This window comes from Pan paniscus, chromosome 1 (assembly GCF_029289425.2).
Source record: "Pan paniscus chromosome 1, NHGRI_mPanPan1-v2.0_pri, whole genome shotgun sequence".
NCBI lineage: Eukaryota > Metazoa > Chordata > Mammalia > Primates > Hominidae > Pan > Pan paniscus.
Genome location: NC_073249.2, coordinates 36,217,784 through 36,243,549, shown reverse-complemented (window position 1 = coordinate 36,243,549; position 25,766 = coordinate 36,217,784). Strand labels below are relative to the sequence as shown.

General features: G+C 36.2%; 1 protein-coding gene across 16 annotated transcripts in view; it reads left to right on the top strand.

The window, feature by feature from the left end:
- RPS6KC1 (ribosomal protein S6 kinase C1) overlaps positions 1-25,766 on the top strand; it is a 213,303-nt gene that overhangs the window by 105,373 nt on the left and 82,164 nt on the right. For 10 of the 16 annotated variants that reach the window (XM_003814160.5, XM_063597223.1, XM_003814161.5 and 7 more), the window contains 2 exons: positions 1,461-1,576; positions 9,983-10,075. The exons of 1 other annotated variant lie outside the window; for it this stretch is intronic. In XM_003814160.5, the coding sequence (XP_003814208.1) occupies positions 1,461-1,576; positions 9,983-10,075 (209 nt within the window). The remainder of the gene's footprint in view (positions 1-1,460; positions 1,577-9,982; positions 10,076-25,766) is intronic. 5 more of the 16 variants (XM_055108240.2, XM_008966782.5, XM_008966783.4 and 2 more) reach the window with 1 other exon arrangement.

The window sequence follows — 25,766 nt, the reverse complement described above, 5'->3', positions numbered from 1 at the left end:
GTTTTATCTTCAAAGTATGTTATAGTTATTTAAGTGATTTTCACAGAATATACTCATTTTTCAACTGAGTAGAAAAGCCCTCTAAAACCTTGCCTTTAGGACGTAAGCAGATTGTAAGGGTAGAGGCAGAAGTACACTGACATTTTAATTGCGGGTTGAGGAGTTGGAGAGTTAATAAATAAATGTAGATGGTTCCACAGTTAAAAAGCAATAGAATTTTTCCCCCCACCAAGACCAGTTATATTTGTGAATTCCTCGTGAAGGAGAGGAGAGGTGGAATAGTAATGTAAAAGGTGTGAAATGAAAGTTATTTAGCGAAATTGCAATCCCAACTTTGTTGCAGCTTTTCGTTGAGGTCTGTATTTAGTCAGGATTCTTTGGTTTGCATGTGCGGAAATCCAAATTTGAACTACCTCAGGGAAAGAAGGGCAGGAATGTAGCTTTGCCTGAAATCAGGGATGCCAGTTACATTAGAGGAAAGTAGGTTCACCTGAAAACACTGGGATTTCTTTCTATTTTTTCTTTTAAGTCTCGTATATCTGCTTTCTGAGTCAAGTTCGTTCTTTCACATTGGCCTTTTTTTGCATTGGCAGAAACCAGCTGTTGGCAGTTCCTACTCCTCTTATTTACAGCTCGAATAACAGAGACAGTCCAGTTTGTGTTGTGCCAATTCCTCCCTTCTTCAACTGTGGCCAGGAGGATAGGGTTCTATGATTGGCTCAGCTCCTGACTAGGGGGGCCCATCCTTGGCTAAATGGACCTTGGTGATTAGAGGGACTGATATCTGAAACAAGAAAGCAGCTTTCATTCAAACCACCTGGTTAGTGATGAGGGGAAGGGGTAGAAGAGTATGATGGGAAGAAGAAAGGGACATTTCCCAGAAGCAGGAGAAGATGCTGTTCCAGGCAGAAATAAGAAGAGGGTTCTACTAGTAGTCTTTTGGGGGAAATTATCTCTTTATTATAATTCAGTTCACTTCAGTTCAGCAAACCAGGAAACATTATTTTGTAGGATTTGGTTTTTAGAAAAAAACCAAGGTTGAAAACACGCACACACACACACACACACGCACACACACACACACACACACAAAACAGCTGTTGCATTTGGTCCTATTTGTTGAGTTGCTTAGTTGTATAATGTCTGGACTAGGGCTAGTCTTTTTGTCTTCAGAGCTTTTTACAAATAGACATTTCTTATATATTTGACTCCTACAAAAATACATCAAATTATCAATACATATTTAAATAGGAGAATGTTAGAATTTGGATAAATGAAATCAATGGGGGGTAATAGTTAGACTTGGTTGATACTAATAACTTTCATGTCTTTTCCAATTTTGAATATCTCTCCTTTTTTGTTAGAAATGTGAACAAGCAGTGTATTGGGTAGAAGGAAGTTAATTTTCAGGTTGAACTGAGGAAAATTTATTTTTTACATGTCCAGACTTTTTTTTTTAGGAGAGTCAAGCCCTACCCGTCGAGAAGCTGTGAAGAGAAGAACAGCTGAGTACCTCATGCGGGCAGAAAGTATCTCTAGTCTTTATGGGAAACCTCAGCTTGATGATGTATCTCAGGTGTGTCTCATATTTTGTTGTGTATTTTCTTCAGTGATTTTTTGCTGTCTGGTCTCTCTGCTTTATTTCTAATTAGAATGTTATAGGATTTTGATTTTTTGAATTTTATTAATGATTTTCATAAAGGTTGTTGGTAGAAAGAAATGCATTATAGCAAACCACCAAAAGTGGAATAAAATAAGACTTGCTTTCTCCTTTTCTTGGTCTTTTATTAGTTTCTTACTGTACCCTTAATCTCCTCATCTGTAGATTGACAGTAATTTATACTGTTATGATATCTATTTGTATTTGGACATTTTAAAGTTAGATTGTGATTCTTGTATAATTGTTCTCCAGTTTTATTGATTCATGTTAAAACTATTCATTTTAAGCCTAAGTTATACAAGTATATGCTATTGGTCACCTGGAATTATAAAAGCATAATTCTAGCAGAGATAGTTATGTTATTTGGGACCTCCCCTAGACTTGTCTAAAACGCAGATGAATGCTGAAAACATTAGAAACATTGCAGGTTATTATTGTTTTTATGCTGTATCGACCTGGATTTGGCAAATTTCTGGAGGAAACTTTTCTGTTATTTTTTTTCTTTATATCAAATGCAATTTAAGAATTGTGTCTTCCGGAAATGGGAGAAAGGGTTTAGTTTCTTTTCTTTTCTTTTTTTTTTGAAACGGAGTCTCACTCTGTCCCCCAGACTGGAGTGCAGTGGCACAATCTAGGCTCACTGCAAGCTCCGCCTCCCGGGTTCACGCCATTCTCCTGCCTCAGCCTCCCAAGTAGCTGGGACTACAGGCACCCATCACCATGCCCGGCTAACTTTTTTGTATTTTTAGTAGAGACAGGGTTTCACCGTGTTAGCCAGGATGGTCTCGATCTCCTGACCTCGTGATCTGCCCGCCTCAGCCTCCCAAATAGTTTATTTTCTTAATTGATCTAAGAGTCAGGCAGGCTTGTTCATATCCAGCTCTGCCACTTGAAGTCATAGAAGATTGGACAAGATACTTAATCCCACTTCTGCATGTCAGTTTCTATATCTGAATAATGAGAATATAGTAATTTTTTGCTGGGTAGTTACTAGGATTAAATGAAGTAAAAAAAAAAAAAAAACTTCTGTGGATTACACATATACACATAAATCAAGTGCCTCTCTAGCATGAAGATCAGCCCATAAGCCAAAGACTAAGTTTTAGCCTCATTCTTCATTTCCCCTTCATATACCGGCTTATATACTTTTTCCCACACATTTTTATGCTTCGTATGCTTTTTGAAAATGATAAGATAGCAGTTGTCAAAACTGTACTAATCAGTGTAAGACATTCTGAGAATTTGTGATGTTAAGTGTTTGACCATTTCTTATAAAACAAAAAGATTGTGTTTCAACTTGCAAGCCATATACTTATGTTGCTCTAACATAATGATTGTGTTTTAAATGACATTATTCTGCTGATTCATTTTCAGATTGTGAATTACTGCGACTCTTTTAGTCTGTATTCTGTTTGCTAATCTTATCCTATTCTCTATCATTGTTCTTTTAATTATATTAAATTTATTTCCTTTACTTTTTCACCATTGAATTTTATCTTTTTAAGTGGAATATTTATGTAAACATTACTTTGATTCAATTCCCATTTTCCATGGGATTGACAACCTTCCTCCTGTGCAGTACTAATGTGTATATACTCAATTTCATTTTGGGGGGGCATTGATGAAAGCATTAACATAATTCCCTGTGAACTTGCTTTACTAAATCCATCTTGTATGTAAATATTGTAAAAGTTTTTTTAAATTTTTAAATTTTTAAGTGTTTTTTTTTTTTTTTGAGATGGAGTCTCACTCTGTCACCCAGGCTGGAGTGCAGTGGCACGATCTCAGCTCACTGTAACCTCCGCTTCCCGGGTTCAGGTGATTCTCCTGCCTCAGCCTCCCGAGTAGCTGGGACTACAGGCGCATGCCACTATGCCTGGCTAATTTTTGTATTTTTAGTAGAGATGGGGTTTCGCCATGTGGGCTAGGCTGGTCTTGAACTCCTGACCTCAGGTGATCCACCCACTTTGGCCTCGCAAAGTGCTTGGGATTACAGGCATGAGTCACCGCGCCTGGCCAGTATTCTAAAAGTTTTAGGGATTTAAAATTACCAGTATTCTATTCATTCTTATAACATTAAATTTGAATGGTCTACCTATACTTATTCATGTAATCCTCCTACTTTTGCATCCCTGTTAGTTTCCTATAGGCATATCTATGAAGCAATAATTTCTTGGGTAAATAAGTATGTTGAGCCTCCTGTATAGTTTTAACTAGAAGAATAGAACCATGAAGTATATCAGTCAGAATTTCTTCAAGTATAACTTCTAATGAGAATAAAACAGAAGAGATCTAATATAGGGAAGCTGATTACATTTGATTATACGGTAATTCATTAAGCATCTTTTAAGACTGTATATAGAATCAAACTAGATATACTTTGGAGTTATACAAAAGATGATGACACAGTCTGCTCTTGCAAATCCTGTAGCATAGTTGAGGACCTGTATATGTACATAGTTGAGCAAACAAAGTTACACTGGTAAGAGCCATCCTAATGGGAAATTCTATCAGAAAGGATAAAAAGGAGTGCCTTCTGAATCTGATTTGACATGTAGGATTTTTTCAGTTCTTAGGCAAGGAGGCTAGAGGAGAGTAGGCACAGTATTTTTCTTTTATGGTAAACATTTGCTTTTTAAATTTTCCTTTTGTATGTTATTTTGTTAAGCCGGCCCTTTTTGGCCAAGAGCATCCTTGATTATTTTCTTATGTATAATTTAAGTTAAAAGTCTTCCAGAGGATTGTGATTAGCTTGGTGCATTTATTATTTCACTTCTTTAACCATCTTTGGGTCTCAACACGATGAGAGGATTTGTGTAAATGATTTCTAAGGCCACTTTAGCTCAAATTTGGTGCAAAGCAGATATTATTTCTCTCTGGAATCAGTGTGCAAACATTTCTTTCTAGCCTGGTTGATTAAGACAATAAAGGAACCCTTTTTGGCTTTTTAAATTTTTGTTAACTATTGTTTTCTCCTTTGGTACAGTCTATCGTGACTTCTTCCACCCAGGTTTTCTGTGATGTTTTAAGTATTTGTATTGAACTTTAGAGCTCTTTATATAGTAAATATAAAAGTTGTAAGTTTCCCAGTCATTCATCTTAATATCCTTTTCGCAAAAGCACAGAAAGGAAAAAAAGCACTCTCTTACTCTTTTTCTTCATTGCTTCATTACTAAAAGGCTCCAAGAAAATTTAGGAGCAGGTTTCACATTAAAAGGAAATGAGGTTTTTTTTAAAGTAAAGGTTGAATCTTAACTGAAGGAGACAGATTTCTTTCTTTTTTTTTCCAAATAAATCCTAGACAACGTTGAATGATTTAAGAATTAATGTTGAAAGAGGCTTTCCCTGGAAAAGATTTAGAATAGTTTTTTTGCTTTTTTTAGCTATAGGAATTTGAAACTAAAGATCAAATTTAGAAAGACAATAAATGATCTAAATTTAGCACATAAAATATTTGTGTAGTTTCTAAAGTGTGAATATGTTTTTATGCAGTTACAAGGTGTGAATGAAAATTAATATGTAGAATGTGTGCCTTTCCTGAATATTTGTAGATTTTGAGTACAACTGATATAATATTGCAAGTATTTTTCTATTGTGCATTTTGTTTACTTGTATTATTAATTGATATTATTCCATTATTCCTTAGAAAATATTTTAAATTTGCCCTCAGTGAGACATTTGCTTAAGTCAGTAATAGGTCTGCAATTTAGTGTCAGGCTTGAAATGTGACCTAGTGCGGCTCAGGAGACGGGGTATTAGGGTTGGTAGATTGCCTGTGAAAGTCTTTGCAAAGCCAAAAATTCATGGATGAAGCCAAATTCAGGAGCTTTGTCATAATTAGACAGTAGAGTTCAGAGTGTGGTTTCTTGATACATTCTTTGTGGTGCTTTCCTTTTGCCCTTGATTGCTTATTTTCCCGCAGTAATGGTTACTCTCTCTCAGGTTATTTGAGGAGTAAGTAACCGTATTCTAAATGTGGGTGGTGAAACAGCAGCATCAGCATCACCTGAGAGCTAGGTGGAAATGCAGAATATCAGACCTACTGAATCAGAATCTTCTTTTTAACAAGATCATCAGGTGATGCACATAAAATTTAAGAAGTACTGCACCAACAGATTGGGAAGAATAGAGAGAGAGATCTCATTGAGAACAGGAAATAATATCAAGTGAAAAAGACAGTGGGCAGGCTGAACACCAACTTCAAAAACAAATCCCCAAACAGAAACAAAGCCTTTTAAAGAATGTACAACAGGCCTGTAATCCCAGCACTTTAGAAGGCTGAGGCAGGTGGATCACTTGAGGCCAGGCGTTCGAGACCAGCCTGGCCAACATGGTGAAACTGCATCTCTACTAAAAATACAAAAAATAAAAAAATAAAAAAATTAGCCAGGTGTGGTGGCACATGCCAGTAACCCCAGCTACTCAGGAGGCTGAGGCACAAGGTTATCGTTTGAGCCTGGGAGATCGAGCTTGCAGTGAGCCGAGATCGTGTCACTGCACTCCAGCCTTGGTGACAGAGCGAGAACAACAATAGTAAGTAGGTTTTAACTAGTGTGCCAATTCTAATCCATGAGTAGTGGCTGCCAGGAGCATTGTATTGAGAAGAGTTGTGAGACTGTGGGATTAACAGAGATGCCTGCTGTGGACTTGACCAGTTGAGTGATATGTACTTGCCACCTCTGCTTTTGAAGATTGTTGGGTCATCATGTACTCCTGCCTCTCTTCCCTTGTCTTTAGTCCTGGTATAGATGAATATAACCATTCTTTGCCTCTCTTAGCATCTTCTGCTATAATCGCTAATAAATGTAAGTGAAAATCTTAACTTTTCCATCAAGGAACTCAATCATATTACCTAGAAATACATTGCTTCTCCCGTCGCGCTTCATAGCGCAATGGGCCAAGTTTCCCCTAACAACATTCTATTATTTCATAAGTAAGATTTAATCCCCTCTTATCTATTACCTACTTTTGCTAACCTTGCTGCGTCTCAGTTTTCTCATCTAAAAAAAAAAAGTTGGACTTGATCTCTAAGGTCTCTTTCTGCTCTTAAAATTCTGTGGATTTGTATGTCCTTTTGCCATCTGAAGAAAGGAGTAGATCTATAGGATTCTACCCAATTTAAGCACTACATATGAGAAATACAATTTTTTTATTGATGATTTTATTTCATGGTCTTTCTTTGTTCGTTTCTGTGATCTCAAACTTTTATAGATGGTTAAAGTAAAAAGAGAACTTTAATGATCACTTTGCCTTTGGTCATTTCCCCTTCAATTTCCCCATTCCCGTCTTTGCAAGAGTAACCTTACTAAATCACTGTTTTCCTTGGGTTATTTCTCATAGAAAGACTTGTTGTCTAGACTTCAGAGACTGTATAGTCAAGACTTTTCTTCTCGGCATTCAAGTCCTGTGAAAACTGACCCTAAGTATATAATTTTATTTTCCTCTGTTCTCCAATTTGAACAACTTTTCCCCAACAGGCTAATGCTTTCCAATTGTATACAGTATAGAATAACTTTTTCCTCATCTAATTTCCACATAACATTTAAAATCACCCTTAGTCCCACATCTTTCTGAGACCACAGTTTTTCATACACTAATGATGTATCTATGTAGTCCCGTATTTTTAAGAGAGTGTTTTATTGTTATTTAACTGTTCATGTATTTGTCCTATCTTCTCAAATAAATGGTGAACTTCTTGAGGTTAGACTGAGCCTTTTGATAATGTATAGCCCTTTCAGTTATCATGCACATAGTGGGTGCACAGTAATTATTTGTTGAAAGATGCAATAGAGATTTCATAGTTTGCTTTCTTTGCTCTTTAAATTGCCAAAGTGAACAAATAACTTTCTTTGGAAACTGAAAGGAACAGTGACATCTGTGAATAAGGAGGTATAAATAGGAGATAGGGATGTTGGAGATACTTGGCCATATTTTCTAAGACAAATGTAATGGATTAAATATCATTTAAAGTATTCTTTTTTCCCTCCTTATGACTTTTCCTTAGCATTCCTTTTGCCAAAATCACAAGCAGTTCTTACTTGTTCTTGTAGCAAGAGGCAGCAGCAGAAAAGAGTTTTTAATTTTCAGAATGTGTTGGTTAGTAAAAGGATTGCAAGCTTTAGAATAGTAGTTGGAGTTCTTCCACTGTCTGTCTTCCTGACCACAGACAAACACTCCAGCATTCTGAGAATCCCTTTATTCATCTGTAAAATGGGAATTATATAATACCAACTTCCTGTAAGTACATCACCTGGTATGGGGTGAAGAATAGAGATGAAACAATATAAATGAAGATAGAAAAGACTGTTTCTACTGGCCGGGTGTGCTGGCTTATGCCTTCAGTCCCAGCACTTTCGGAGGACGAGGCGGGTGGATCACCTGAGGTCAGGAGTTCGAAACCAGCCTCACCAACATGATGAAACTCCGTCTCTACTAAGAATACAAAAATTAGCTGGGCATGGTGGTAGGCCCCTTTAATCCCAGCTACTCAGGAGGCTGAGGCAGGAGAATTGCTTGAACCCGGGAGGCAGAGGTTGCAGTGAGCCAAGATTGAGCCGCGGCACTCCAGCCTGGGCGACAAGAGCGAAACTCCATCTCAAAAAAAAAAAAAAAAAAAGAGGTTATTGCTATTACATGTCTGTTTACATATTATAACACTAAAATATCTTGCTAAATGTTTTTATATCCCTAAAAAGGTTCCCCTTAGTTTTTAAGCTTATAGGGAGGCAGAAATATATCCGTTTTTTATGGTACCTAGCTCAGCACCTCATGAATTGAGACATTAAATAAATATTTTTGAAATGTATCTAAGAAGCATAAATTAAATCAATTTAAAGGTTATTATCTAGTCTAATTGTCACTATCACCAACTTTCTCAAGCATCTTTGTAAATAAAAAGTCTCTTTTAAAACTTAAACATCATTTCAGGTACAGTTAAATTATTATTTGCTTGCTAAATCTGAAAACAAAACAAAAAAATTGAAAAGAATTAGAATTGCTGCTTTTAGAAAAATTCACAAATGGTAGTTTTCCCAGTTGTAAATGACACCTAATTTTCCAAGTAACCTCCCTCCCTAGATTCCCTCCTTTCTCCCTCCTCTCCTCATTTCTGCTCTCCCTCACATTTTCCAACTAACTAAATACTAGCAATATGCTAGGCACTGTGAATATAGACATGACTAAGGCACATTTCTGTTCTCAAGGAGCTGCCTGTCTGGTGATGTTGGTCTGTACAGGAACTTAAAGTATCAAAAATGGTATCTCAGTAATTCCCTTACCATGGTGTTTGATCAGGATATTTTATCTTCCATTCATAGGGTCAGAATGTTTCTGCTGTATTCTAATAGATTTTTGATAGCAATAAGGTCTGCTCTAAGTAAGTAATAAGGCTTTGTGTCTCCTGTTGTCCTTTGCAGCATCACCATTTTAATACAGGATCAATGTAGCAGTACTTTATAATTGTAAATGTCGTATGGAGGTGCCCTTAGAATTTATCTAATTTAATGGCTTATATTACTGATAGGGAAAAACTAAAACTAATAAATGGAAGTTGGGATTATTTTAAAATTGTGTGCAGAATTTAAATCTTCCTTCCTATGTTCACTGATTTTTTAAATCTTTTTTGTAGCTAACAGACTGTTTTCCACATCACAGATATTCAAATATTTGAAGAAAAATTTCTTTCTCTTACAAATCATCTCTTAAGCAGGCTCAGTTTTAGTAATTATTGGTTATATGATGAAGCTTCTTAATTTTTCACAATTATTGGTAATTTTTCTGGTTGAATTTGAATGGACCAGTCCCTCTGAAAACACATAATACATAAAGTAACAATTATAGAACTGTAGCTTTATGATGAGAGAGAATGGCTTGTGTCCCTCCCTCCCCATGTGTGCTTATTATTATATTGTTTTTTAGCTCCCCCACTTCCAAATTACTCTTGAGGTGTCTGGGTTAAATATAAGACTGGGATTGATTGTTGGCCCAGTTATCCATTTGTTACAAAGTTTTATGATAGCTGTATGGTCTGAATTGAATTATTGCTCTAGAAACTGTCAGCTCATTAATTTTTCTTTTTAAAATTTTTTTCAATGTTATGATTTATTTACTTGCAACTTTTTTCTTGCTTTTTCTTTTTGATTTTCTTTAGTTTTTATTTTTAAAAATTTTATATTACAGACAAACAGAAACTTCTTCCTTTCATCTTTCCATTCTCTGATTTATGATGAATTTACTTTCCTTTGGCCTGGCATTTGCTTCAGCAGGCAGCCTTCCTTCAAGTACCTCCCTGATTGATGTATAATCTTTGATATCTTCCATTAGCCTCCAGGATCACTAAGTTCAAGGCCCCTTTGGAACCTAAGGAGCCCTGCCGAGGAGCTGAAGGCCTTCAGAGTCCTTGGGGTGATTGACAAGGTAATTCTTCAGTGTCTCTTCAAGAGTTCAGTCATAAATCGACTGCATGCTGACATTCTGTCTTTGAAGCTTTGGATCTTAAGGATATGAAACAAAAGGAGAAAATGACTCAAATGCATGTGCACTTTACAATAACAAAAGCAGAAGAGAAAAAGCTTTTATCTGAGCAATTCATGTAAGGTCATGCAAAATATATTTGAGCTAAAGGAGAAGGTGCATATTTGTTGGCATTCAGTTGAGTAAGGGGTTTGGTTTTATAGAAGTGTTATAGCAGAGTAAAGATGTATTGTGTTAATTACAATTGCGAGCCAGTAGTTGTTCAACATTAATTAATATGGTCATTGTAATGGTCAAAAAAGTGGAATCCCCTTATAATTACCATTTACTGAGCACCTACTATGTGTCAGACCCTATGTTAGGCATTTTATATGATACAATCTTTCTTACAATTGTATTTGCATCTTGGTGGAAAAGTGATGTTTAGAGCAGATTAAATAACTTGGCCCAAAGTCACATAGCTAATTTAGGATGGTGCTGGGATTTGAACATTAATTTTTGTGACTCAAAAGCTGTGCTTTTTCTAGTACACTAACCCCTCACTTCACACCCACATGCATTTTAATTTTAGGGGTAAAAATACTGGCCTCACAGAGTTATCTGCCATTGTGTATGTGCAAATTTGGTGACATCTCACGCCAAATATTAACAGTACTGTTCCTATCAGATGGTTTACAAGTGTAATTTAAAAGCCACAGACAACAAACCATGTTTTAAGTATATTTGCTCAACCACCGCTTTACCATTCAAAGTAAATAAAATGCTTTATTTAATATTAAGGGATAGGTTAATTTAGATATTTTTTCACCATTAACCATTTTTTATGAAGCACCTTAATGTTCATTTTTAACTTACTATACATTATTTGTAAAGTATGCGTGTGATTCCATCCTAAAATTGAGCAATATGTAGTATTCTCTAGCAATTTAGACAGTAAAAGTTTGAAGCATTCCAAAGGGAACATTAAGTTGGATATTACATAAAGCTGTCGGTGTCTTAAGTTCTGGCAAGGATGATTTTTCTCAAATTCATATTACTGAATTTTGAACTTAAAAAATTCTAAGTAGTAGGATTTTTCTTTTTTTAAGAGCCTGAAATATTTTCATAACCGTGTTTTCTGTGGCTTTTCCAGTTTTGAAAACATTCAGTTTGAGAGTAGTTGAAGACAATATAGTAATTGAGTAGTTTCTAGGTTCTCAGATTTCTTTGCAGGCAAGTATACCTTCTTGAGGTACAGTGTCTGCCCCCTCTCTTAGATCTATTTCTTTGACAAAGTATGGCCTTTCATTGCTATGCTATAAGTGTGAGTAAGTTACCTTGAAGTCCTAGTAATAGCTAGTAGTCTCACAGGTTTGTTTAAATAAGGGCTTTTGGCTGGGTGCTGTAGTTTGCACCTGTAATCCCAGCACTTTGGGAGGCCGAGGTGGGCAGATCACTTGAGCCTAGGAGTTTGAGACTATCTGGGCAACATGGTGAGACCCTGCGTCTACAAAAAAAGAAAAAGCTGGACATGTAGTCCCAGCTGCTCGGGAGGCTGAGCGGAAAGGATCCCCTGAGCCTGGGGAGTTTGAGGCTGCCGTGAGCCGTGGTCATGCCTCTGCACTCCAGCCTGGGTGACAGAGTGAGACTCTGTCTCAAAATAAATAAATAAATAAATAGATAAATAAATAAATAAATAAATATCAAGTATTTAAAAAAAAAAGAAAAAAGCTGGGTGTGGTGGCTCACGCCTGTAATCTCAGCACTCTGGGAGGCCGAGGCCAGTGGATCACTTGAGACCAGGAGTTCGAGACCAGCCTGGGCAACATGGCGAAACCCCGTCTCTACCAAAAATACAAAAAATTAGCTGGGCATGGTGGCACACACCTGTAATCTCAGCTCCTCTGGAGGCTGAGGCAGGAGAATCACTTGAACCTGGGAGGCAGAGGTTACAATGAGCCGAGATTGTGCCACTGTACTGCAGCCTGGGCGACAGACTGAGACTCTGTCTCAAAAAAACAAACAAACAAACAAACAAAAAACACAACAAAACAGGAAAGAAAGAAAGAAAATAGAAGGACTTTTGACAGTAGAAGAATTCCTAAGTTCTGCTGAGGGATAATTTGGTACTGTCTTTACTTACTCTGTTTAGCTGGGAAAAGTGTTCGGTGTTTAGAAGGTGACATTTAACTTTTTTTTTTTTAATTGACAGAATCTCATTCTGTTGCCCAGGCTGGAGTGCAATGGCACAATCTTGGCTCACTGCAGCCTCCGCCTCGTGGGTTCAAACAATTCTTCTGTCTCAGCCTCCTGAGTAGCTGGGATTTATAGGCACACACCACCATGCCTGGCTAATAGTTTTTTGTATTTTTAGTAGAGACAGGGTTGCACCATGTTGGCCAGGCTGGTTTCGAACTCCTGACCTCAGATGATCCACTTGCCTCGGCCTCTGAAAGTGCTGGGATTACAGGTGTGAGCCATGGTGCCTGGCCTAACTTTTCTTAGTAGAGATAAGGGAATATGTATTTGGGGAATTAAGAAGCTTTGGGAATTAATAAGTCTTTAAAATTTATAACATATTCCTGTGAAAACATAAGTAGGTATAGGCCGGGAGCTGTGGCTCATGCCTGTAATCCCAGCACTTTGGGAGGCCGAGGCGGGCAGATCACCTGAGGTCAGGAGTTCAAGACTAGCCTAGCCAATATGGGGAAACCCCATCTCTACTAGAAATACAGAAATTAGCTGGGCATGGCGGTGGGCGCCTGTAATCCCAGCTACTCGGGAGGCTGAGGCAGGAGAATTGTGTGAACCTGGGAGGTGGAGGTTGCAGCGAGTCAAGATTGCACCACTGCATTCCAGCCTGGGCAACAGAGCCAGACCCTGTCTCAAAAAAAAGAGGAAAAAAAAAAAGCAGGTACATTTTTTGAAAGTTGAACTGTTTTTTAAAGATAAGTTACTTTCTATTGTACTGAGGACTACCTAAAATTTGGGTTTTAGAAACTTGAAGTATGGAAAATAAATGTTGAATAAATTCAAAAGGTTAGAAAATAGCCAGGATATATTGATCTAGTCCTACAGAACACAGTTTCTTTGATTCTGTTTCATTACAGTATTTGGTTTTTATGAGTTATTTTGAGTGCTATCTATTAACCTAGGAAAAATACAGTTCTGAATTGAACTGCATTAGGATTAGGATTTCACAAACTTTTATGTAGAAAAAAATAAAGCTGATTTTTAATTAATATCTAGACTGTAAGCTCTGTGAAAACAAACTTGTGTCTTTCTTGGTCACCACTATGTTCTCAGTACCTAGAATTGCTTGGCACATAATGGGTGCTCAATAAATATTTGTTGAATAAATGAATTGAAACTTAATTTTAAATATATATAGAATGACATCTACTGGTACAATATGAGACTGCTACCTGGTACGATTGTATGAGGTGACAACTCAGAAAGTGTTTACCCAGAGGGATAGTAATTCCATAGCTGTATGTTGATTTAGTATTCAAAGAGAAGTAAATGACTTTCTGTTCTTCAATTGGGATTATAAAATCCCTCATTAACATAGATATGCAAAAATTGTATATGAAGAATAGCCAGAAAACAAGGAAATGTTTAACCTGATTAAAAAAAATGTGTAGTCTTCAAATAGTTGAGGGCTGTCTTGAATAGGGGAACTATATAATGTTTTCTCTAATCTTGAGGGTGAAAAGGGCTATTAATTGTGTCAGAACAACAAGTGCAAACTAAAATCATCTCAGTTAAACCAGGAAGTCTGGTTTCTCTGTGAAAAAGGTAGTTAGGGAAGAGACTTGCATGCTAATATCCTCATAGGATATAACTAGAACCAAATTAGTACAAATTCAAGAGAAACAAATTATTGCTCATAAGAAATACCTTTTGAGAATTAGCATATTGACCAAAGGTGTGCTAGATTCCTTTAGATCTTAAGAGTTTCTTGTCATTTGAGACATTCAAGTGAAGGCTGAAAGATTGATCGTTGGGATGCTGTAGAATGAACTGGATGGAATTTTACATTAGATAACTTTTAAATATTTCTTTGATCCTGCAGGTTTATTTACATAGTCTTTGTGTAGCAATAGCAGGGGAGAGTAGAAATTAGCGGAAAAAAAACTCTGATGGGATGAGGAGGGTGCATTACTATTATTTTAATATAAGTTTTTATAGACATGGGTGCAATTCTTTTTGTTGTATTTGTGTGGTATGAATATACGGGATGTGCTTATATTTGTATGTGTATAAAGATTGTTTATATATGGTAATTTGTAATTGGGTTAGAAGAGTCTAGATTGGTAGTTTGGTAGTAGAATGCCCAAGTGCTAAGAGAGTTTCTGAGAAAGATCACTGTTGTTATAACTTCTCTATAAAAAGTATAAAGGAGCCCATAGTTTAGTATACAGTAACGTACCAATGTTACTTTCCTGGTTTTGATATTGAATTAGAACTATATAAGGTGTCACCACTTGGGGAAGCTGGGTGAAGGGTACATGAGACTCTTTGTACTGCAGCCTCCTGTGAGTTAAAACAAGAAAAGGGTAAGGGGAACATCGATGACTTGAAACCCAGAGTATACTAAGATTTGATTCCCTCATGGCCAGTTAACTCTTCTGCTTTGTGAGTAGCCTGAGTCATTCTGTGTGTACATGTGTGTATGGTATTCACAAGGAAGATCGGTGAAGATCGTATATCTGGATCGCCCAAATTTATTGTCACTGAAAAACAACTTAAATATGCTTTGCAAGTCATCGTTATAAGAGATGCCACACACTTTGTAAGTCTGTGACTATTTACTAGGTCAGATGCCTTCACATTTTGTAATCAAGATAGCTTCCCAACTTTATCTGATGCCTGCTAGGCAGAATTCTTAAGTTGACTTGCCCTTGGAAAAATGTAGGCATTTCTATTTTGTAGCTAAAATATAATTGAGAAAATGTGTGGAAATTGCTCAAATTGAGTAGCTGTTGAAAAATTGGTACTTATTTTTTAAGGTACCTAAGTAATATCTTCTCTGATAATATGTGGAAAAACATGTATTTGGAACACAGAAGCATCAATATTTGGGTATTTGCTCATTAAGGGAACACTGGATTGAACTGGATTAAATCAAAAGGACATAGCACAACATTTTTTAAGTGCTAAAAGGAAAGAACTATCAACGCAGAATTCTATATCCTGTGAAAATACCTTTCAAGAGTTAAGGGAAAATAAAGGTATTCTCAGATGAAGAAATGCAAAGAGAATTTGTTGCTGACCAGCCTACCCTAAAAGAATAAAGTGCGTTCTCTAAACAAAGTGGAAACAATACATGCAAGAATCTTGTCACATTAGGAAGAAAGAAAGAACATTGGAAAGGGTAAAATACAAGTAAATACAATGGACTTTCTTTCTCTTTAGTTTTGGAAATTATCTTTTATGGTTGAAGCAAAAATTCTAACACTCTCTGATGCAGTTCTAAGTTTATGCAGAGAAAATATTTAAGGCAATTATAAATGAGGGAGAGTAAAGGGACATAAAGGAAAGTAAAGTTTTTATGCTTAGCTTGAAATGGTAAAATGATGACACCAGTAGTTTGCAATGAGTTATGTATATATAATATAACTAGAGCAACCACTAAAAAGCTTTTTAAAGTATACACTAAAAAATGCTATATAGGCTGGGTGCAGTGGCTCACACCTGTAATTCCAGCACTTTGGGAAACTGAGGTGGGTGGATCACCTGAGGTCAGGAATTTGAGACCAGCCTGGCCAACATGGTGAAAACCTGTCTCTACTAAAAATACAAAAATTAACCAGCATGGTGGTGCACGACTGTAGTCCCAGCTACTCAGGAGGCTGAGGCATGAGAATCGCTTAAATCTGGGAGGCAAAGGTTATAGTGAAATGAGATCATGCCACCGCACTCCAGCCTGAGCAACAGAGTGAGACTCCATCTCAAACAAACAAACAAAAAATACTGTAGATAAACCAAAATGGAATTCTAAAAAATGTTCAAATAACCCACAAAAATTCAGGAAAATGGAAACAGAGAGAACAAACAGAATGCAAAACATAACATGCAAACTTAAGCCCTAACACGTTATAAATATAGCAGTTAAAAAAACAGAGATTGATATTGGTTTAAAGATATGACCCAACTTTATGGTGTTTATAAGAAACTCACTTCAAACATAATATAATGAGATATATATATGATATATATACATATATCATGATACATATATATCGATATATATGATATATATATTTTATATATCACATTATGTTTGAAGTGAGTTTCTTATATATCATGATTTATATATCATGATATATATGTATATATATCATATATGATGCATATATATGATGTATATATCATATATGATATATATCATGATATATATCATTATGTTTGAAGTTTCTTATATATCATGATATATATATATGTAAAAAGTAAAAGGATGGAAATGACATGTCATGCAAACTTTAAAGAAAACAGGAGTGGCTATATTAATACAGGATAAAATATGCTTCATACCAAAGAAAATTATGAGAGACAGAGAGGACATTAGATAATGATAAAAGGACAATCTACCAAGAAGAAATAGCAATCCTACAAATGTATATACCAGACATCAGAACTGTAAAATATATGAAGCAAAAGCTGATAGAAAGTGAAAGGAGAAATAGGCAGTTACAGGTGGAGACTTCAACTGTCTCAAAAACTGATAAAACGGTTAGACAGAAAATCAGCAACAATACAGAAGAACTCCATAATACCATCAACCAACAAAATGTAACTGACTTTTATAGAACACTCTACCTAAGAACACCAGACTACACATTCTTTTTCAGTGCCCATGGAACAGACCATTTCTAGGGCCGAAAAACCTCAACAAATTTGGAAGTATTGAAATCATACTGAGTGTGTTCTCTGACCATGTCTGAATCAAATTATTAATCAGTAACAGAAAGATAACAGGAAACTCTCCAAATACCTAGAAACAAACAGTTATACTACTAAGTAATTCATGGGTTGAAGAAGAATCTCAAAGGGTATTTAAAAAAAAACGCATATAGTTGAATGAAAACAAAAGCAGAACATACCGGAATTTATGGGACACAGCTAAGCCAGTGTTCAGAGAGAAACTTATAACACTAAATGATTATATCAGAAAACAGGAACAGTCAAATCTAGGTTCCTAACTCAAAAGAACTAGAAAAAGAACAAAATAAACCTAAAGCAAGCAGAAGGAATGTAAAGAGCAGGAAGCAATGAAATTGAAAATAAGAAACCGTAGACAAAAATTATTGCGTAAAGCTGGTTCTTTTCAAAGATCAATAAAATTGATAAACCTCTAACAAGAGAGACAAAAAAGAGAATACACCAATTATTACTGTCAGGAATGAAACAGGTATGGATCTTGCCTACATCAAAAGGATAACAAGGGAATACTACAAACAGCCCTACACATGTAAATTTGATAATTTAGATGGAATGGACCAATTCATAGAAAAGTACGAATTACCACCCAAAATAAATAGATAATTTGAATGGCTCTTTAACTATTAAGGGAACTGAATTTATAATTAAAATACTACTAAGATGAAATCTTGAGGCTCAAATAGTTTCACCAGAGAATTCTACCATACTTAAAGAAGAGTCAACACCAGTTTTACACATTTTCTTCCTGAAAATGGAAGAAAGAGAAACAGTTTCCAGTTCATTTTATGAGACCAGTATTACTCTGATATCAAGACATTAGAAGAAAGAAAACTATAGACCAATATTCTCATAAGTGTAGGTATAGAAACCTTCAACAAAATATTAGAAAATAGCAACAAAATCTAAAATTAATTCTATACCATGAATTTATTATTTAAATTCATTTAAATTCATTAATTTCATTAAATTCATATTTATCTTTTCAAGAAAACCAACTTTTCATTTCATTGATCTTGTATTTTTTTTTTTTTGCCTCAGTTTGATTTATTTCCCCTCTGATCTTTATTTTCTTCTACAAATTTGAGGTTTGGTTTGTTCTTACTTTCTAGATCCTTGAAGTACATCATTAAATTATTTGAAATTTTTCTTTTTTAAAAAAATTGGGCATTTATTGCTATAAACTTTTCTCTTAGTGCTGATTTTGCCATAGCCCACAGATTTTGGTATGTTGTATTTCCATTTTCATTTGTTTCGAGAAGTTTTTTAATTTTCTCAATTTCTTCATTGACCCATTGGTCAGTCAGGAGCATATTGTTTAATTTCCGTGTGTTTCTGTATTTCTGACGTTCCTCTTGTTAATGATTTTGTGTTTTATCCCATTGTGGTCAGAAAAGATGCTTGACATGATTTTTTTAAAAATTCGTTCATACTTGTTTTATGGCCTATTTTGTGGTCTGTTCTACAGAATATACCATGTGCTGATGAGAAGAATGTGTATTTTCTAACTGTTGGGTGAAATATTCTGAAAATGTCAGTAGGCCTATTAGATTTAGTGTGTAGTTTAACTCTGGTTTCTTTGTTGATTTGCCACTGGATGATCTGTCCATTACTGAGAGTGGCAGTTAGAGTCTCCTACTATTATTGTATTGCAATCTGTCTTTTCTTTATTAGATCTATTATGTTTATTTTATATGCTTGGTTTTACAATCTTAGATTTGTAGTCTGTTTTATCTAAGTAGAGCTACTCCTGTGCTTTTTTGTTTTCCAGTTGCATAGAATATCTTTTTCCACCCCTTCACTTTCAGTCTATGTGTCTTTATAGGTAGGGTAGGTTTCTTGAAGACAGCATATAGTTGGGTCTTATTTCTTTATTCAGCCACTCTGTGCCTTTTAATTAGAGAATTAAGGCCTGGCACAGTGGCTTATGCCTGTAATCCCACCACTTTGGGAGGCCAAGGTGGGCAGGATCACCTGAGGTCAGGAATTTGAGACCAGCCTGGCCATCTCTACTAAAAAATACAAAACTTAGCCAGGCATGGTTGTCCATGCCTGTAATCCCAGCTACGTGGGAGGCCGAGGCAGGAGAGTCACTTGAACCCAGGAGGCAGAGGTTGTAGTCAGCTGGGATTGCGCCACTGCACTCCATCCAGCCTGGGTGACAGAGCAAGACTCTGTCTCAAAAAGAAAAAAAAAATTTAAATTCAGTATTATTATTATTATTGATAAGTAAGGACTTACTTTATTTTAACAATCTTTTTTTTTTCCTGCTTATTTTCTGGTTATTTTGACACTCCTGTCTTTTTTCTTGTCTTCCTTTGTGGTTCTGTCTGTCTTTGTGGGTAAGTACTTTTCTCTGGTAGTATGTTTTAATTTGTAGCTTTTTATTTTAGGGAGTGTCTTATAGGTTTTGTGCTGTGGTTGCCAGTTACCATGAGGCTTACAAAAAATATCTTACAAATATAACAAGAGACAGTTCATCTTAGGTCACAAATAATAAGAATAGAAACAAAGGCAAAAAAAAAACTACACAAAAATAATCTGCAGTTTAACATCATCACCACCACATTTTGACTTTTAGTTGTCTCACTTTACATTTTCTATATTACCTGATTTGATAAAATCAGGTAATTTGATAAAATCAGTGGATTTTGCATCACTGTTAACAGTAGTATAGGATTCTGGGTTTGTTTATATACTTAATTTCACCAGTGTTTTTTCTTTTTTTTTTAAACCTTTTTTTTTCCCTTCAAATTGAAGAACTCCCTTTAGCATTTCTTATAATGTAGATCTGATGGTGGTGAATTCTTTCAGCTTTAGTTTGAGAAATAGTTTCTCTCTCCTTCATATCTGAAGTATAATTTTGCTGAATACAGTATTCCCGGATGGCAGTTTTATTTTTGGTTTGTTTTTTAAGCACTTTGAAAATGTTGTTTCACTCTTGTCTGCGTGGTTTCTGTTGAGAAGTCTTGTCAGACAATGTGGAGGTCCTTTATATGTTATTTGCTTCTTTTCTCTTGTTGTTTTTAGGATCCTCTCTTTGCCCTTGACCTTTGAGAGTTTGATTATTATGCCTTGAGGTAGTCTTACTTGGGTTGAACCTATTTTGTGTTCTGAGATTTTTTTGTATCTGGATATGTATATCTTTCGGAAAAATTTCTGTTATTTCTTTGAGTAAGCATTCTAGCCCTTGGTGTTGCTCAGCTCCCTCTTGAACACTAATAATTCTTAGCTTTGGTCTTTTGAGATAATTTTTAATATCTTATAGGCAGCTTCATTCTTTTCTACTCTTCTTTTTTCTCTTCTGATCATGTATTTTCAGATAGCCAGTCTTTGAGCTTTCCAGTTCTTTCCTCTGCTTCATTCATCTGCTTTGAGAGCCTCCAGGAAGTTCTTCAGTTCAGCAAATGTGTTTCTCAGTTCCAAGACTTCTGTTTGATTTTTTGTTTTTCAGACAGTGTCTCACCATATTGCCTAGGCTTGACTGCAGTGGCACAATCATGGCTCATTTCATCCTCTATTGCCTAGGATCAGTGATTCTCCCATCTTAGCCTCCGGAGTAACTGGGACCACAGGCTTGTGCCACCATACCTGGCTAATTTTTTTTGTAGAGATGGGGGTCTTCCTATGTTGCCCAGACTGGTTCAAACAGTTCTCCTGCCTTGGCTTCCCAAAGTGCTGGGATTATACCATGCCTAGCCTCTGTTTGATTTTAAAAGATTATTTCAGTTTCTTTTTTTTAAATTTTTTTCTTCTTCTTCTTTTTTTTTTTTTTGAGACAGGATCTCACTCTGTCACCTAGGCTGGAGTGCAGTGGTTCTTGGCTCATTGCTGCCTCCACCTCCCAGGTTAAGGTGATTCTCGTTTCTCAGCCTCCCAAGTAGCTGAGACTACAGACATGCGCCACTATGCCTGGATAATTTTTGGCATTTTTAGTAGAGACGGGGTTTCACCATGTTGGCCTGGCTGGTCTTGAACTCCTGGCCTCAAGTGATCCACCTGCCTCGGCCTCCCACAGTGTTAGAATTATAGGCATGAGCCACTGTGCCTGGCCTAATTTCTTTTTTAAAATTTCTTTGATAAATTTTTGAGTTGCTTTTGTATGTTATCTTGGAGGTCGCTGACTTTCCTTATAACTACTATTTTGAATTTGTGGTTAGAGAACTCACAAATTGCTTTCTTGTTAGGATCAGTTGCCAGATTTTTGTTTTGTCCTTTTGGGGAGGTCATGGTTCCCTGTTTGCTGTTGTTTCTTGTGGGTGTATTTTATGTCTTTGCATTGAAGGATAGTTATTAATAGATATTTATAGAATAGTTATTTATTCTAGTTTTTTTTCTGTCCATCTTGTTTTGGTTTCTACTGGATATATTTGCTTAGTGAATCTTTACATCTAGGTAACTGCCTCTTTTTAGCTCTAGGAGGTACCTTAAGCTTGGGTTGACCTCGGCTCTGGTAAATGATCAGAGTGATGCCTGCTCTGAAGGTGAGAGGTCCCAAAGGGATTAGGCTGGCAGTGTGTTAAGGCTAGCTAGAGGTTTGTGCCCAGGAGTCCATACCTCTTCTGCTGAGCGGCCTCTCAGATTGGGCATCTCTGTTTGCTGAGTAGCAGAGCAGACTTTCCAGGGTTGGGGGTGATAGTCCCACCTCCTGTCTTTGTCTCTGCCTGTCCTCAGGAATATTTCTCCCTTTAGGCAGTCACGATGCTTCCCATGGATTAAGGTGGGGACAAGTCTCCTGCTTGGGAACCCAAGATGTTGGGGAACCTGGATGACCCCCTCAGTCTTACCTTTTCCAGTATAGAAATGTAGCTGGGTGGAGGGAGGGCGAGATTTTCTGCTTGGTGCCAGGCAGAATGGAGGGGGAGGGGTGTCACAGATGTGGAGGTCTGATTCCCTTGCCATCTGTTCAGAGTTGTTTTTTGTTTGTTTGTTTGTTTTTTTCATACTTCTCCACGGCCCCAGGAATTATCTCATTCTCATATTTGAGTTCCATGTTGTTACTGGTAAAAATCTTGGCACTTACATATTTGTTTGTTTGTTTGTTTTTCTATTGGAGAGGGGGGAGTGAAAACAGCTTGCACTTCTATTTCTATGTATGAACAATGCACACATAAAAACTGGAATTAAAAATACAATACCTTTATAATAATATTGAATTACTAGATGTAAATATAACAAGACATATGAGCTTTTATGCTGTAAACTTCATAGCACTGATGAAAGAAATCAGAGGTCTGAATTATTGGAGAAACATTTATTAGCAGATTCACCATAGATGTAAATTCTTTCCAAATTGATACACAGTTTTAAACAGAGTTTCTATCAAATTTTCAGCAAGATTTTTTTTTTTAAATGTAAATATAGACCTGATTATTCTAAAACTTATTTGGGAAGTTATAGGAACTATAATAGCTAAAATAGTTTTCAAAAAAGAGTAAGGTGGGAGAGTCACTCTGTTTGATTTCATGACTTTACAGTAATCAAGATTGTGTAGTGCTGGTATAGAGACACACACATAGAGAACAGCATACAAAATGTAGACATAGTCCCACAAATATGGCTAATTGATTTTTGACATAGGTTCAAATCAGTATAATGTAGGAAGGTTAATATTTCCAACAAATATTGCTAGAGTAATTGGGTATTCTCTAGCAATAAAAGTGTACCTTGGCCAGGCATGGTGGCTTATGTCTGAAATCCCAGCACTTTGAGAGGCCGAAGTGGGTGGATCACTTGAGGTCAGGAGTTCGAGACCAGCCTGGCCAACATGGTGAAACCTTGTCTCTACTAAAAATACAAAAATTAGCCAGGCGTGGTGGTGGGTGCTTGTAATTCCAGCTACTCCGGAGGCTGAGGCAAGATAATTGCTTTAACCCAGGAGGCAGAGGTTGCAGTGAGCCGAGATCATGCCAGTGCGCTCCAGCCTGAGTGACAGAGTGAGCCTTTGTCTCAAAAAAAAAAAAAAAGTGTACGTTGACATATCCTCACACTTCTTAAATTTTTTTTATTTTTAATTTTTGTGGGTACATAGTAGGTGTATGAATTTATGGGTTATATGAGATATTTTGATACAGGGATGCAATGTGTAATAATCATATCAAGGGAGATGGGTATCCATGCCCTCAAGTATGTATTCTTTGTGTTACAAATAATCCAGTTATATTCTTTTAGTTATTTAAAAATCTGCAATTAAGTTGTTATTGACTATAGTCATTCTGTTGTTTTATCAAATTCTAGTTGTTATTAATTCTATTTTTTGTACCCATTGTCCCTTCCCACTTCCCCTTCCGAACCCTACACGATCCTTTCCAGCCTCTGGTAACCATCCTTCTACTTTCTGTCTCCATGAGTTCAATTATTTTAATTTTTAACTCCCACAAATAAGTGAGTACATGCAAAGTTTGTCTTTTTGTGCCTGACTTATTTCACTTAATGTAATTTGACCTCAGCTTCTATCCATGTTGTTGCAAATGACTGAATCTCATTCTTTTTTATGCCTGAATAGTACTTCATTTTGTATATATACCACATTTTTAAAATCCGTTCATCTGTTGATGGACACTTAGATTGCTTCAAATCTTGGCTATTGTGAATAGTGCTGCAGTAAACATGGGAGTGCAAGTATTTCTTTGATTTATTGATTTCCTTTCTTTTGGGTATATACCTAAGAGTGCGCGATTGCTGGAGGGTAAGGTAGCTCTATTTTTAGGTTTTTGTGGAGCCTCCAAACTGTTCTCCATGGTGGTTGTACTAATTTAGATTTCCACCAAGAGTATGAGGGCTCCCTTTTGTCCACATCCTTGCCAGCATTTATTATTGCTTGACTTTTGGATAAAGGCCATTTTAACTGGGGTGAGATGATGTCTAATTATAGTTTTGATTTGCATTTCTCTGATGATCAATGATGTTGAACAGCTTTTTATATGCCTATTTGCCATTTTTATGTCTTCTTTTTAGAAATGTCCATTCACATCCTTTGTCCATGTTTTAAATTAGACTTAGATTTTTTCCTATAGAGATGTTTGAGCTCCTTATATATTCTGGTTATTCATCCCCTATGAGATGGGTAGTTTGCAAATATTTTCTTTCATTCTGTGGATTGTCCCTTCACTTTTTTGATTGTTTCCTTTGCTGTGCAAAAGCTTTTTGCTTGATATGATCCTATTTGTCCATTTTTGCTTTGGTTGCCTGCGCTTGTAGCGTATTACTCAATAAATTTTTGCCCATTCCAATGTCCTGGAGAGTTTCGCCAGTGTTTTCTTTTAGTTTCATAGCTTGAGGGATTAAAGTCTTTAATAATCAATTTTGATTTGATTTTTGTGTATGGTGAGAGATAGGGATTCAGTTTCACTCTTTTGCATATGGATATTTGGTTTTCCCAGCACTGTGTATTGAAGAGGTTGTCCTTTCCCCAGTGTATTTTCTTGGCACCTTTTGTCAAAAATAAGTTCACTGTAGATATATGACTTTATCTGTGGGTTCTCTATTCTGTTCCATGATCTTTGTGTCTGTGTTTATGCCAGTACCATGCCATTTTGGTTACTATAGCTCTTTAGTATAATTTAAAGTAATGTAATGTGTTTCTTCCAGTTTTGTTGTTTTTGCTTAGGATTGCATTGGCTATTCTGGGTCTTTGTGGTTATATATAAATTTTAGGATTGCCTTTTCTATTTCTGTGAGGAATGCCATTAGTATTTTGATAAAGATTGCATTAAATCTGTAGATTCCTTTAGTGTGGTTATTTTAACAATATTGATTCTTTTAATTCATGAACATGGAATATCTTTCCCTTTTTTTGTGTGTCTTCAATTTTCTTGCATCAGTGTTTTATAGTTTTCATCATAGAGATCTTTCACTTCTTTGGTTAATTCCTAGGTATTTAATTTTATTTGTAGCTATTGTAAATGGGATTACTTTCTTGATTTCTTTTTCAGATTGTTTGCTGTTGGCGTATAGAAATGCTACTAATTTTTGTATGTTGATTTTGTATCCTGCAATTGTACTGAATTTGTTTGTCAGTTGTAATAGTTTTTTAGGGGAGTCTTTAGATTTTTTTCAAATGTAAAATCATATCCTCTGTAAACAAGGATAATTTGAGTTCTTCCTTTTCAATTTGGATGCCCTTTATTTCTTTCTCTTGTCTGATTGCTCTAGCAAAGACTTCCGGTACTGTATTGAATAACAGTGGTGAAAATGGGCATCCTTGTTATATTCTCGATCTTAGAGGAAAGGCTTTCAGTTTTTCCCCCATTCAGTGTGATACTAGATATGGGTCTGTCGTATATGGTTTTTATTATGTTGAGGTAAGTTTCTTCTTCTTTTTTTTGAGATGGAGTCTTGCTCTGTCGCCCGGCTGGAGTGCAGTGGCATGATCTCGGCTCACTGCAACCTCCACCTCCCATGTTCGAGCGATTCTCCTGAGTCAGCCTCCCAAGTAGCTGGGACTACAGGCACGTGTCACCATGCCCAGCTTATTTTTGTATTTTTGTAGATCTGCCCGATTCAGCCTCCCAAAGTGCTGGGATTACAGGTGTGAGCCACTGCACCCAGCTGAGGTAAGTTTCTTCTATCCCCAGTTTTTTGAGGGTTTTTATCATGAAGGGATGTTGAATTTTGTAAAATGCATTTTCAGCATCAGTTGAAATGATATGGGTTTTGTCTTTCATTCTGTTGGTATGATGTAGGACATTAATTTATTTGCATATGTTGAATC